Source organism: Augochlora pura, chromosome 5 (assembly GCF_028453695.1).
Source record: "Augochlora pura isolate Apur16 chromosome 5, APUR_v2.2.1, whole genome shotgun sequence".
Classification (NCBI taxonomy): domain Eukaryota; kingdom Metazoa; phylum Arthropoda; class Insecta; order Hymenoptera; family Halictidae; genus Augochlora; species Augochlora pura.
The window spans coordinates 18,094,525-18,107,782 of NC_135776.1; the positions used below are offsets into that span (position 1 = coordinate 18,094,525).

The window sequence follows — 13,258 nt, forward strand, 5'->3', positions numbered from 1 at the left end:
CTCTTGTTGATTATTCCAAGCAACAGGATCTCTAATTACAAAATTCAAGATTGCAATTATTAAAAACGAATGAAAATTAAGCTGGCATATACGCGGTTGTTTGCTACGTTTTTTTTTCCGAGCAGCTTATCCGGGAAAATACGTCGCAATACGAGCTGTACGATATGCTAGCAAAAAACATAATCGTGTGTAGATTGCCAATAGGAATCGAAGGGTGCACATGGTATATTCTCACAGTTTATTGGACAGTTCATCGGTTTATCAGTCGCGCCTCGCGCGATGAAAAGGTAATTTGTAATAATTAAATTTGTCCGCAGATTCGTTAAAAAAAACGATTCGTTGATAGGTCAAATTTCGTTCGTATTGAATTTGCCAATTTAGATTACTGTCATAAACTGACAGTAATCAAGTGTAATTGATCCGATTACTCGCAAAAGGTATCTATATGTAATTGAGCTCGAAGCGCATACCAAATGCTATTAAACATAACATTACAGCATCCGTAACTATTGCATGACGGCCGATAGCGTAGGTTACACCAATATTTTAAAATGTAATTAATTCTAAACTATTTGTTAAACTATTTGCTATTCTTAAATAAAGTTAATTAAACATTATAAATTATATTTGTATCGACTTATTAATTATCAATGGTTAATTGTTTAAATTTGAGAAAAATTAAACTCACTTGTTCGTATTAATTATTACGGTAATTAATTTTAACGCTGCACAAGTATAGCTACACATATATTAAAATGTAAAACAAAACTTTATATATTAAAAAAAAAAACAATTTTAATCTTAATTTATCTAAAAGCCGATTTGCAGCTGCATCTATTTAACGTACAGCTTAATTAAGCTTTTCGTATGATAACAACGCTAATTTTTTTCTTTAAAAAGATATATATTTTTGTTTCGAAACTTATTTTTGTTAATTTTGTGCGTATTCTAAATACATTAGCGATTAAACAAAATGAATTATTCTTAAAATTGTGTGCACACACTCGTGAACGAAACGCCATAAACAAAATGATGTCGATAAAATAGAACTCTGCAGCAGAATGGTGAAGTACGAGTCCTGGGCCCTCGGCTACTCTAAATCTAAACACTGTAGTGGTTTTTTTGTGTTTACGTCTATATTTAAATTACTTGCTATTATAGTTTTTTCTTATGCAGTGTAACATAACCTTCGTAAAGTGTATTGTATCTTTGTTGTGTACAGTTTTACATGCAATATTCAATGTTATTAGAGTAGCCGTTTCTTATAATGTTTACATTATTGGGTGAAGTCAACTTATGGAGTTTTGATGACAATATTAATATAAAAAGTACAGACTTCGGTGCATTTAGGTAAGATAAATTATTTTATAAGCATTATAAACGGTACTAATAAGTAAATGTATCACCAAAATTAAACAATACTGATTACTTGTATTGTATCTTATTAAATTTAATAATACATAATTTCGTATATGAGATATTCATATATGAGGTTGAATAAAAGTTATGATTTTCTCTTATTTTTATAGGTATCATGATAAACGTGTTGATAGTTTACACGAAGAAGGAAAACGATCATATAGCCAAAAGCGTGGTATGATATATGTACCAACAAATAAAAAGGGAAACAAATTGAAAGATTCAATTAAATATTTAGAGGTAGACTTGCACTAAATTATTTGCGTAAATTAATAATTCTTGTCTACCACATTTCGAATTTTTCAGGATCAATTGAAAGATAATTCGATTATATATTGCCAGTGGTACGATGATTGTGTTCTACAGTTAATGTTAAATAATGCTCTGTTGATACAAATACAAGTTAATGTTGCTACCAGCGATATATATAAAATAACTTTTGACAAATATCTTGTTGGAAAACTTTCTGAGTATATATCAGATGGTAACTATCGGCTTCTTTGCAGAATTTATATTAATGCACTGAGCACTGTTCAAATATTCTACAATTTTTCATTCTAGTGTTAATTACTAAAAGTTATGTACTTTGTACCTATAATGACAATCAAGTCAGCCTTGTACATTTCACAAGATCAAAAAAGCATGTGTTTGATAAAATAAGTAAACTTGAACCAAAATTATCCACCATTGATCTGTTTGGCCCGAATGGCCGTAGATTGGATAAAAAAGTGCAGACTAATAAATGTAATGACTTGGTGAGTATATCTACTATTACTTGACCTTAAAAGTGCTATAGAACTATTTAAAATATATAGATCTCATAGGTAAGTTATTTAGAAATACATAATTTATGAGACTGTTTTTAAAACATCATAGATATTAATATGGTGGAAATCTACAATGAATGAAGTTTATCCATGGAGTCCGGCTGTGAAGGAACACGATCGTGCAAATATACATCTTTATCGTTTAGTAGGGTATGAACTTTCTTCTTGTTACTCTTCTCTGAGTTTTTAATAATCCATATTCGTTTGTCTGACAAAAGTATTTGAGCACAAGGTGTTTTTGTTTTCAGATTAAAGTTAGAATTAATTTGTTACATACGTAGTGAGTTTGATCCTTTATGTATAATATTTGATGCATGTCATGATAATATTATTCATTCAGTAGAACAGAAAGTATCAAGAAAGGTAAACTTTCTACAGCATTTAACATTCTCATTATTCTTGTAGCATTAATTTTATAATTGAACGTTTTACATCATAAGTATGACATAGGGTGAGGTGACTATAGAATGGAGGACATATGAAATTTCGCAACAAGATAAATTGCAAAGAATAGCAGTAACATCGGTACCGTTACCTACGCATACAAGCTGCATAAAATTCTCACCTAATCAGGAATTACTACTATTATGTTGCATAGATGGTTCTGTAATAGTTTATGATCAAAACAGAGCAACAACCACCAGCGTAAAAGCAGGCTTTGTAAGTTAAATGCATAGTTCACGTATAAACAGTACTCGGAAATATATTAAATGGTATATTAACTTTCAAGATACCAACATTGGCATCGTGGCATAGCAATGGAATAATATTTATTATTGGAAATGATAAAGGTCAATTCCAACATTTTGATATTTCTTTATCTAGTATTAAAAGTCAAACACTAAGTGAAGACGTAACACCAGCCAATATTTTAGACTTGTCATCATATTTTAGGTACATTTATTTAAAAGTTACTTATTTATTCAAATATTTATTGCAATGAGTTTAATTATATGTGTATAAAATATTAAATTTATTAACAATGCAGAACTCAACCAGCATTATTACGTATGGAATGGAATAAAAGAAATGATATAAATTGTTACATTAATTGGCATAATCATGGGAATTCTCTTCTGTTGTTAATCTTTCAACGGTATGTTATTAATACTATGTTACGAAATAAACAGTTCATAAAAAAAATCAGTAATATGAATCTAATACATTGATAGAGGCCCTATAGGTGTAATAAAATTACTGGAAGGAGATTCTTTATCCGGTGATGTATTAGTTAAAAGATATTTGTCTTTGTATCAAGTTGAGCAAGCAACTTCTTTATTGTTGTCTATGAATTGGGACACTCATCCCCGAGCATGTATGCATACCCTAAATCAGATTTTAAACCACTTATTTAAACTTCCATTGACGTCGGAACGTGAAAGTAAGTTCTCGAATTGACGTACAATTTAACTCGTTATTGATACTACATTTGGTTGAATGTTACAGATCTCATACAAAATGCTTTGGGAAGTTTTCACATTCCAGTTAAACCAATTAGTCAAGCTATTGAAGAAGAGTACGGAGATGAAATAAGAGATCTGACAAGAAGATTTTTTTATCATTTGTTACGGTATTTACATATTTTTGCATTTAAAAGAAATTTAAGTCGAAAAAAATACTAATCTTATCAAATACAGGTATCAAATGTTTGAAAAGGCCTTCAGGCTTGCTATAGATCTGAATGATCATGATCTTTTTATGGATATACATTTTTATGCATTAGTTGTAAATGATATGGAAATGGCTGCTGCAGCTAAAGAAAATGCAGAACGCATATTGACTAGATCAAACAGTTGCAATAGTTCACGTAAGATTTAATTAGATACTTTTGTAGAATATTTCCTTTCCTAATTAAAATTATAATATAAATTTTCAGATTCTACTTGCTCCAGAGCATCTTGTTCACTGTGTTCTGATTCGACGAGTGATAAAGGAGAGAAATCTTACAGTGACGAAAGTGAAAATTCCTCTAAAGAGAATCAGACTGACGTAAAGCATTCTAAAAGTTATAACTATAAGAAGGATACCAAGAGTCAAATTCCACCTTTACCAGTTCTCGATGCTCACAATCTTAACAAAAGCTTGTTACCTACATCATTTCCCGATGTTCCGGCTAGTGAAAATCCCGATTGTAATTTAGTATCGACCTCTTTCAATATGCCGAACACTACCGTTTCATCTTCTTTCAATCATTCGTCTCACCTTTCACTTTTGAATACATTTTTCGCAAGAACATCATTTAACAAACCTCTATATAAAACCCATGCAACACATCCTACACAAACATCGGCAGTAGCTTCTACTAATAATTCACAAACATTTGATAATATTTCGGATGATCTGATGACAACTTCATTTGGAAGTATGTCTATCAATGAACGGAAAACTACAGTGCCTAATCGACACGCTGAAAATTCAATAGACAATCCACAGAATAAATCTGTTCTCGATGAAATGCAGTATTCCCTCGATAGTATGTCTGATAGTGCAATGTCAACACAGTTAACACAAGACAATAGCTTCATGTCGACACCTTTTAACAATCCAATTTATGAAACAGTTGCATTAGATGTGCCGCCAAACTTATTAAGATCTTCATTGGACAGTATTGATAGCAATATCATGTCAACATCTTTTAGCACGCTTGGTACAAATATTCCGCATACCTATGATGCTTCCTTTTGTAATTTGGTAGCCAGTGAACCTGATACCACCATATCTTCATCTTCCCTAAAGAATATGAAATCGTCGGTCGCAATGAATGACTTTACATCGAAAACACTTTCTGATTCTATTATAGTAAATAAGTTAAATACAAATTTTCATAGTAATCATAGTAATCTCATGTCAACCTCTTTTAATTTTCTAGACAATGATTTACAAGATTCTCGTGGCAACATTGTTAGTAAAAATATTAACAATGACGACAGTCACAAACCTATAAAAATGCAACAGTCTCATACAGAAAAGAAATTAGGAGATATCAATATTCCACCACCGCCGCCTTCTTTAACAACTTCGTACAGTAGTTACTTTCATAATCTTCCAAACAAGAATCTTCCCCTGTCCAGAAGCACGTCTGGCTTAGCTGATATCGATGAACCTATTCAAACGTTTTCACCTATCAGAGCAAGAAATATCTCGTCACATTTACTCCAAAAACAAAATTCTACAACTAATATTTTACAAACTCATCACAAACATGGTACCATTAAGCCTTCTAAATATAGACTCAATTATGATCTCGATTACATTTCATTTCACGGAAGTTGTGATAACATACATTCCTCTTCTAATAATATGAAGCTTGGCACGTCTAAATATGCTTCTGCTTACAGTATTCAAAATAGATTCGATAATAGACATTCTAAATTAATATCGCCACAGAATAGTACAAACATTAATATTAATAAAGAATCTAAGATATCTTCGAACATACCTCCACTGCCTATTATATCAACTCCTACATCTAGTGCTATATCCTGTTCCCCATTTTCTACTTTCCCAGATACAACATTAACAACCAATGAAAAACCAAAGGTCAAGTTTTCAGATACAGTAACCCACATATTTGTACCAGACACTGTAAGTACAAACAGAAAGTATGCTTATTAGTTAATACCAGTCTGATTTAATTAGAAATTTGTACAGGGTCAGTCGCATAAACAAAAGCGATCTACAATTACTCAAGTACATCTAACTGATCCAAAACGTGAGTTAGCAGAAAGCCTTCCATTGTGCCTTGGTAATGAAGATTATTTAAAAGACTTTCAACCACTATCGAGTAAGCAATAAAATTATTACAACTATATAGCATATAATATTTTATGAGCATACAATGATTATAATTTGTGTTTGCAGAAGAGGATATTAATGACAAGACAAAAGAACCTGCAAAACCAGAAGAGGGTTCTAAAATAAAAGTTGTACACTTTGGACTTTTATAAGTAAAAGAGGGATGCAGATTTTAATGAAAGTAGATAAAATGCTGTATTTACATACTTCTATTATGTTTGTAAGAATATCTATATGCCTATTTTGTACATAATTTTTATATAAAAAAACTGTTTTGAAATTGTATTATTACATTATTGCAATATTACATATATCGATGAGATTTATACATTCCATTTCTATGAATCTACTAGTTTCTAGATGCTTTTATATGATCTAATTCAACTTTCAAATCGTATAGTTCTTTATCTGGTATCACACGTTTCACCTCTATGGCTGGGTCATATTCTTTTATTTCTAAAGAAACTCCGGTAGGTAAAGTTGCTTCTAATATTCTAACTAAAATAGGTAATTTCGTGGAATTTACATTTGATATAATTATATCCCTTTCAAAAATTTTAAAATTATATTCTGACTCGGTCAGTGAACTTTGTTTTCTGTATCTTTCTATTTTCAAATCACGATGTGGGAAAGCATAACTGCAAAAAGGAAAATATGTATATTATTAAAATATAAACTTTTGCAAATTGTAGAAGAAATACATATATAAAAATACCTGTCATCAATGTCTACATCCAATTCATTTGTAAGTTTTTGAATTAAAGACTGATAACTCTCCAGCAAAGGATACGAATACCCCCTAATTTGTATATTTAGTACCGGATAAAGGGGTGGTCCTGTATGTTTTACCTATATTTAAAATCGTAAAATCTAATAAAAGTGAAGTAAACACATTGCATAATAATAGTTTAAAAAGTTACGGATATACCATTAAATAAGGAGGTTCATATATACCATAAAACCTCACAGCTTTGTTCATTAGCCGGTGACGATGGCACATAGAAACCTAAACACATAACATAATTATGCTATTGTATGATAGGAAACGACGAAAAATAGATTGACATAACCTCATAATTATTTGTAAACACAGTTTTACCTGTTTAAAAATATTCAGTGCCATTCCAGACGAGAAATTTATTTGAAATGTGATGATCAACTTTCAAATATCTTCATAAATTGTATTGTTATTGCTTATGTCAAACAAGACAACATTTATTAAATTTTATTCGGTAAGCACACTGTATATACGACTACAATGATCGAATTCTACATGTATGCATGTGTGTACAGCAAGCACCTTCTTGCTCCCTATCCACAAGTTCATTTTCATCCCTACCATTGCACTGCGCATCCATCTTCGCTTTAGAAAGAGCAAAAGTGATGACAGAGACAGGGAGAGAGAGAGAGAGAGAGAGAGAGAAACAGCAGAAACCGTCGTACTCGCTTGTTAACTCCTTATTTAAAATCATGAGGGTAGCACTGCTTAGTTGTGAAGCATCAATTAATTAGAAAAAAGCAGTTTCAGCATCTGTTCTCAAATTTCTAAGCGCTTTACCCCCGACGTAGCTCGATATGTATATTTTATCACGTGACACAAAATTGCAACGGTGCGCTAAGTACAATACACATTTTCAATCAATACAACTGAAAGCATATTACAATCTAACTTATTTTCTAATAAGTTACGTTTTAATAACGCGACGTATTTAATTAAAAATATAAACAACAATATATTGTAGTGTTACCACTGTTTCATTATAATAAAATTTAGTTGAGATTTGAAGTTAACCGTATTAAATCACTTCACATATTACAATTAATAATTGTTTGAAATAACGCCCTTCTTACCGCCTTTGTATTGTATTCTTTCATGGGTGAATTAAAAATCTGAAACGAAAAATTATTGCTCTTTTCTCATTTTCAAGATATACAAGTTTTGTAAATGTTACTCGCAACAACTCATTAATTTTTTAATTGGCAATGCTTGTATTTTCACGGACAGAGATTCTTTCTTTACGCAAAGATATACATTTGAACAAAAACCCTGCAAAATATCCCGCCATATGTGTTTCGCAAGATCTGTATTGCAGAACGCTACTATGAACATTTCGCCATAAATGTTCGATATTTGCGTATAAGCACCTAAACACATTTTTTACACACTATTTACGTACTATATTTATTAGTATTTCATTAAGATGTTAATTAACTCATTTGAATAGTCTCACACCAAATAAATTCTATCAGTAGCGTATAACTAATACGACGGCGCCCACACTATATACATATAAACATTTATATCTCAAAGGCAAAAAGAGAGCGATAATTTTTCCTTTTGGATTCTCAGTCCACATATGAAAATATACGATATAGTAAAGACGCAAAAAATTGGTGAAGAGGACGTTGTTCTAAACAATTGTCTGCGTTATTTATAATTTATAATATTTCTATAGTTTTAGAAGTATATTATTAAGTGATAGTTGCCAGACTTTTTATTTGTTAAACTAGATTTGATTTACTACAATATCTACTAGATCATTGATAATATTCAATGACAATTAACCTCACATTAGAGAAATATGTATATAACACAATGTTTGAAACAATATTTAAACATTTAAACGCATACAGAAGAGCCGGATAACTGCTGATAGAAATATTGTCTGGATTTACGTATGTATTTACTTTATCCAATATCGAATTAGTTAATTAAAGTAATTTTAGAATTACGTATCCACTAAATAATTACGAATTTCAAACCTTACAGAGTTGTGTAAACAGTTAATGACGTTAATATGGGCACACCAAAAACAGTGTCAGGTGTTAAACACACATCAAAGGTTCCAATTCTAAAAATAACTATAATTAAGAAATATAATAGGCCATGTATATCAAAATTAGATGACAATAAACCTGCATCGGAAGTTACTAATAATACTGACATTAGTGAAATAGGAAAAAGTGAAATTAATAAACCAATAGAGACTAATTCAATAAGTTGCACACACAATGTTGTTGCTCCTTCAAAAGCTACTATATTTAATCTAATACCTATTGTACTTGAAAAATCTGTCAAATACACAGATCATTTTATGGAAACAAGAAACACTTATACACCTAAAGTTTCATTTACTAGAAGGGGAGATTTATCAAGAGATACGTAAGTATTTTTATAAATGTTTAATTGATACATTTACTATTAGTGATATTTATTCATGAAAATCAGTATTTTGAAATTTAAATGAAAATTACATAAGTTAGATAGTATAGAATATCAAATTATATTTAAGAAAATATTACCTCAGATGTTATTGTACTTAAATGACAATATTTATAGGCGTAATCAAAGTATAGCCGAAAGAATAAAATATTTACATACAAAAGCACAAAGGGATTGTCATATACTAAGGATTCGTTTGAAAGCGCTAAGAGAAAAACACAAACAAGAGAAAGAAGAATTGAACAAGTTGGAAATATATCTAAGTAATCTGAGAAAAGATAAATCAATTAATAATAGTGTGCTTAATAGGCAATTAAAAAGGAAAAAGCCTGTCGTTTTTTTGGAAGATACGGAAGAAAAGGAATGTCAGAAGTTACTTGAAAAAGTTAGGAAAATGAAACAAGAGGTATTGGACTTAAAGTACCCTGCTATAACTCCAAAAGAAGAATTGGAACAAATAAATGAAAGAGATTATAATAAAAATACAGCAAATGAAATTTACAATAATGGAACAGATTCTGATAATAAAACGTTGTTAAAGCATGGAAGAAATTATTCGAGATCAGGCACATGATACTTATAGAAATGTTAATGGTTATATACATATTGTATGTAACAAAATAATAAGCATTTACCTTTCGAAAATAATTTTAAAAGCATTATGTGTCTGATAATTTACTTCTGTAAATATTAAAAAAATAATAGCATAAGATATAATGTATATTTTTATTAGGGGTAATAAAATATTTTTATATATTTGTATTATGAAATAATATTACATCGTATGTAATTTATTCCGAAATTTAATTTCATATTAAATTGTACAAAAAAAGAAAGGGAAAGATATTACCTATACAAACACAGTAATTAAAAAACTATTCTCTTTTATTTACAGTACTTCTGCATATAATAATGCGTGAAATTAATAGAATTTACAATTATCTATTCTGATTTGTAGTATCATTTAAACTATTAGTATCTTTAATATCTTTGGTTATCATTAAATCTTTTTCTTGTTTGTCATCAGATTGAATTGGCTGTTCTGCAGTTTCATGTGCTTCAGTTACTTTTCCTTTTTCAGATTCTTTAGTAGTCATATCTCCTATATTTTCAGATGCAGGTATCTCATTGGAAGCTTTTTGCAGTATTGATTGTACATTAGAGGTAGATAATGAGGAAGTAACAATATCTTTTTCATTTTTCGAAAATGGTAATAAGGGAGCCAGAGGCTCTAGTATGTTAACTCTATTTAGGTATGTAATTCCCTATAAAAAAAACATATAAATTTATAGATAATGTTCTTATTTTAATAAGAAAACTAAGTCTTTTGTCATGGGAATCTTTACAGATACATTTAGTAATTGTTTTTACATACCTCTGTTTGGAGTAAATTTTCGGAAATGCCTAAATGGACCGCAATTTGATTCGGTGGAAAAATAACGTGTATGCAATATTGTACATAGGGAATTAATTGTTCGCTTAAACATTCTATAAATTTGAGCATATTTTCTCTTTCTGCAGCTGCAAAAGCCTGCAAATAAATTTATTAAATTAGATTTGTAAACTTTCAAACAAATTATTTAAATCACACCGTTATAAAATAATATTATCAACTCACTTGTTGTTCTTGTTTATAAAAATTTAGTATTGCTTTTGCAACCAAATATAGGGACTCTTGCAGAATATTTGTAGAGAAAACAGAAAGAGCTACTGGTGGACAAAGTCGTATTTCATTAAAAGCAGATATAAGACCATTACAATATTCAGCTAAAGGATAAAACTCCACTAACTGTTCTGGTGGATTTTCCTGTGCAGAAGAATACTTTATTAATTAATTTATTTTGATTATACGTAGAAAAGTCAATTATAATATTAATTACTTACCGACTTGACTGTTGTAGTATTTATTTTCATATTAGTTCTTTGAATTTTATTAATTAGAGTAAACGATTCCATATCTTTCTCAAACCTTTTTGTTGTTTTACGGATATTAGACTCGAATTTTTCACCAATTACGCGTACAAATATATCAGACATTCGTCCAGTAAAGTCTACTCCCACTCTTCCAAACGATAAGCCAAAATATGTGCACTGGCCCAAAATGGAATCTATAGATGTCACACCAGGTAAATCTTGTTCTAGTGTTGTTAAAAATTGGGATATCTTTTCTTCAATCCAATGATAAAATATAGCACACTCGTTTACAGTTGGATCTCGACCTGGCATTATGAGCTCATCATCGTTAAACATGGCTCTATATTGTGTTATTATATTAAATAAATGTATCCTTGATAATTCTATCGTTTTTGTTATGTGAAGATTGGCTAAGGAACAACACAGATTCTTATTAAAGCATGTACTTGACAATTATTAATGTAGAGTTTACTTACGATCATCCTTGGGTATGGCATTCAAGAGACTTTGAAGCCAGCTGTCACGTGCTTGAAGAAATTTAATGCGTAATTCTGGTTCTGTAAAAGCATCCATTGATCGCAATAGTCCAACAAGTTGTAAACATCTTGGAAGTGGCAAGTCTCCTCTCAAAGAACCCACAACTTGACCTACCATGCCTGACCAACTGCTTTCAATTTCTGCTACTATGGACTACATTATTAATGAATAAAATGAAATATATACGATAGCTATATAGGTCTAGTATCAATTACCGATATAATTGGAATATCTCCATGTTTTGTTCCTAATTGACGTGCGTATTGAGACAACTCCAATGCCTCATTATATTGATTGCTTCTTAAACATGATTCCATTAATTGAGGCATTTCAAGAACTTCAAGTAATTCTGCATTTCTGGTTAATGTTAAACTATTCACTCTTCTATGCGCATTTATATCTTTTGAGGCATCACAAAATAATTGGCACTTCTCCACAAACTTAGGAATCTTTTGCACAAGCCCATCGAGCCAACATTCGGTTTGATTGAACTTAAAATCACATATTGATTTTATATTAGTAGAGTATCTTTACAGAATATATTAGAAAATATTACTCTCTTACTTGTTTAAATATTTCTCTAGAGCTTTCTGCTGTTTGTACAAATGTTTTATAGTTTTTAAATACTAGTTCTTGTGTAGTATGCAATACTGAATTTTTCTCATCTTCTAGATGATCAGGTTCTTTACCTGAAAAATGAAATTATTTTATATAAATATGTTTCGCATAATTCCAGTTATTCAAGAATTGCCAAAAATTATCTTACTGAGTTGGTCAACATCGTAGCCACCAAGTTTCGACAAGTATTGATAGAATTCAGGGTTTTCTTTCCATGTTTCTAAAAAAACGGTAGAAGAATATGTATATTTTTTACAAATTAGAAAAAAAATATGTATCCTTAAATCATGTCACAATTTTATTCGTATTATACGAATACAAATCACCTTGAATCCCATTTGGAAATATAAGGTTTATAACATTCTCGGTTTCGATGTCCATTTTTTTTATTTAGTACATTTATACTTTCGTTTGGAATGTTTAATCTGTCTTTATGTTTTTTTATGTTATGTATGCAAGAACACGTCTACAACATATATGCATACTGTACGATTTTGACAGAATGTCTACGTTTACTGTAGTAGTTCAGTGGATACGCATTCAACGTGTCTCGGTGATACACCTATACAGAACACTTAAGTATCTGCAAGGCTCCGGTTACAGGGCGCTCCGTTAGCGAAAATGAGAGTAAAAATTGCTTTGCTCTGATTCGCTGACGGTTCAATACTAAGGGCAGGATTCACTGCGGATTGGATGCGACGTAAAATGTTGGAAATGCTTTCAAAAACTAAGAGAGGTAGAAGAATACTTCTGCATACTTTTCGTACTCTCTAAGCTGACTCGCATATCCCAACAATTTTACTGCTCATCCAGTTTCGCGCAACTACTGTAAAAAGAGAACGCGATACAATGGAGAGAAATAGGATGATACCCATCAGATTCTACGATGATCGATCATATTTACTTTATTCATACGATCAGTTTT

The 13,258-nt window shown here is 30.5% G+C and overlaps 4 protein-coding genes across 4 annotated transcripts; 2 read left to right on the forward strand and 2 right to left on the reverse strand.

The window, feature by feature from the left end:
• The first annotated feature begins 1,086 nt into the window (after positions 1 to 1,086).
• Frtz (WD repeat-containing and planar cell polarity effector protein fritz) lies at positions 1,087 to 6,239 on the forward strand. The gene is made up of 15 exons (XM_078181061.1): positions 1,087 to 1,350; positions 1,530 to 1,659; positions 1,726 to 1,903; positions 1,981 to 2,174; positions 2,296 to 2,396; positions 2,495 to 2,609; positions 2,697 to 2,906; positions 2,977 to 3,140; positions 3,235 to 3,342; positions 3,419 to 3,627; positions 3,693 to 3,816; positions 3,884 to 4,053; positions 4,123 to 5,831; positions 5,898 to 6,030; positions 6,108 to 6,239. Exons 1-15 carry the CDS (start codon positions 1,268 to 1,270, stop codon positions 6,191 to 6,193), a joined length of 3,714 nt encoding a protein of 1,237 aa, XP_078037187.1. The 5' UTR covers positions 1,087 to 1,267; the 3' UTR covers positions 6,194 to 6,239.
• On the reverse strand, positions 6,238 to 7,365 carry Mrpl48 (mitochondrial ribosomal protein L48). Its single transcript, XM_078181062.1, has 4 exons — positions 7,141 to 7,365; positions 6,970 to 7,047; positions 6,757 to 6,890; positions 6,238 to 6,679 (listed from the first exon to the last, which is right to left on the reverse strand). Exons 1-4 carry the CDS (start codon positions 7,162 to 7,164, stop codon positions 6,391 to 6,393), a joined length of 525 nt encoding a protein of 174 aa, XP_078037188.1. The 5' UTR covers positions 7,165 to 7,365; the 3' UTR covers positions 6,238 to 6,390.
• An 819-nt stretch (positions 7,366 to 8,184) lies between these two features.
• On the forward strand, positions 8,185 to 9,997 carry LOC144470245 (uncharacterized). The gene is made up of 3 exons (XM_078181188.1): positions 8,185 to 8,717; positions 8,812 to 9,204; positions 9,382 to 9,997. Exons 2-3 carry the CDS (start codon positions 8,840 to 8,842, stop codon positions 9,836 to 9,838), a joined length of 822 nt encoding a protein of 273 aa, XP_078037314.1. The 5' UTR covers positions 8,185 to 8,717; positions 8,812 to 8,839; the 3' UTR covers positions 9,839 to 9,997.
• A 109-nt stretch (positions 9,998 to 10,106) lies between these two features.
• On the reverse strand, positions 10,107 to 12,881 carry Cog8 (conserved oligomeric Golgi complex subunit 8). The gene is made up of 9 exons (XM_078181187.1): positions 12,660 to 12,881; positions 12,482 to 12,553; positions 12,280 to 12,404; positions 11,931 to 12,206; positions 11,655 to 11,868; positions 11,149 to 11,588; positions 10,883 to 11,071; positions 10,640 to 10,795; positions 10,107 to 10,529 (listed from the first exon to the last, which is right to left on the reverse strand). Exons 1-9 carry the CDS (start codon positions 12,712 to 12,714, stop codon positions 10,203 to 10,205), a joined length of 1,854 nt encoding a protein of 617 aa, XP_078037313.1. The 5' UTR covers positions 12,715 to 12,881; the 3' UTR covers positions 10,107 to 10,202.
• Positions 12,882 to 13,258: the final 377 nt, after the last annotated feature.

What these genes read in the sequence shown, in the direction of transcription:
- Frtz (XM_078181061.1), top strand. Translation starts at nt 1,268, where the DNA reads ATGTTTACATTATTGGGTGAAGTCAACTTATGGAGTTTTGATGACAAT. An exon ending in GACTTGTCATCATATTTTAG is followed by an intron (nt 3,141 to 3,234) that starts GTACATTTATTT and finishes TTAACAATGCAG; the next exon opens with AACTCAACCAGCATTATTAC. An exon ending in AAACAGTTGCAATAGTTCAC is followed by an intron (nt 4,054 to 4,122) that starts GTAAGATTTAAT and finishes ATAAATTTTCAG; the next exon opens with ATTCTACTTGCTCCAGAGCA.
- Mrpl48 (XM_078181062.1), bottom strand. Translation starts at nt 7,164, where the DNA reads ATGGCACTGAATATTTTTAAACAG. An exon ending in ATGAACCTCCTTATTTAATG is followed by an intron (nt 6,891 to 6,969) that starts GTATATCCGTAA and finishes TTTTAAATATAG; the next exon opens with GTAAAACATACAGGACCACC. An exon ending in GATGTAGACATTGATGACAG is followed by an intron (nt 6,680 to 6,756) that starts GTATTTTTATAT and finishes TCCTTTTTGCAG; the next exon opens with TTATGCTTTCCCACATCGTG.
- LOC144470245 (XM_078181188.1), top strand. Translation starts at nt 8,840, where the DNA reads ATGGGCACACCAAAAACAGTGTCAGGTGTTAAACACACATCAAAGGTT. An exon ending in GGAGATTTATCAAGAGATAC is followed by an intron (nt 9,205 to 9,381) that starts GTAAGTATTTTT and finishes CAATATTTATAG; the next exon opens with GCGTAATCAAAGTATAGCCG.
- Cog8 (XM_078181187.1), bottom strand. Translation starts at nt 12,714, where the DNA reads ATGGACATCGAAACCGAGAATGTTATAAACCTTATATTTCCAAATGGG. An exon ending in CTACGATGTTGACCAACTCA is followed by an intron (nt 12,405 to 12,481) that starts GTAAGATAATTT and finishes TTCATTTTTCAG; the next exon opens with GTAAAGAACCTGATCATCTA. An exon ending in ATACTACAACAGTCAAGTCG is followed by an intron (nt 11,072 to 11,148) that starts GTAAGTAATTAA and finishes TCTTCTGCACAG; the next exon opens with GAAAATCCACCAGAACAGTT.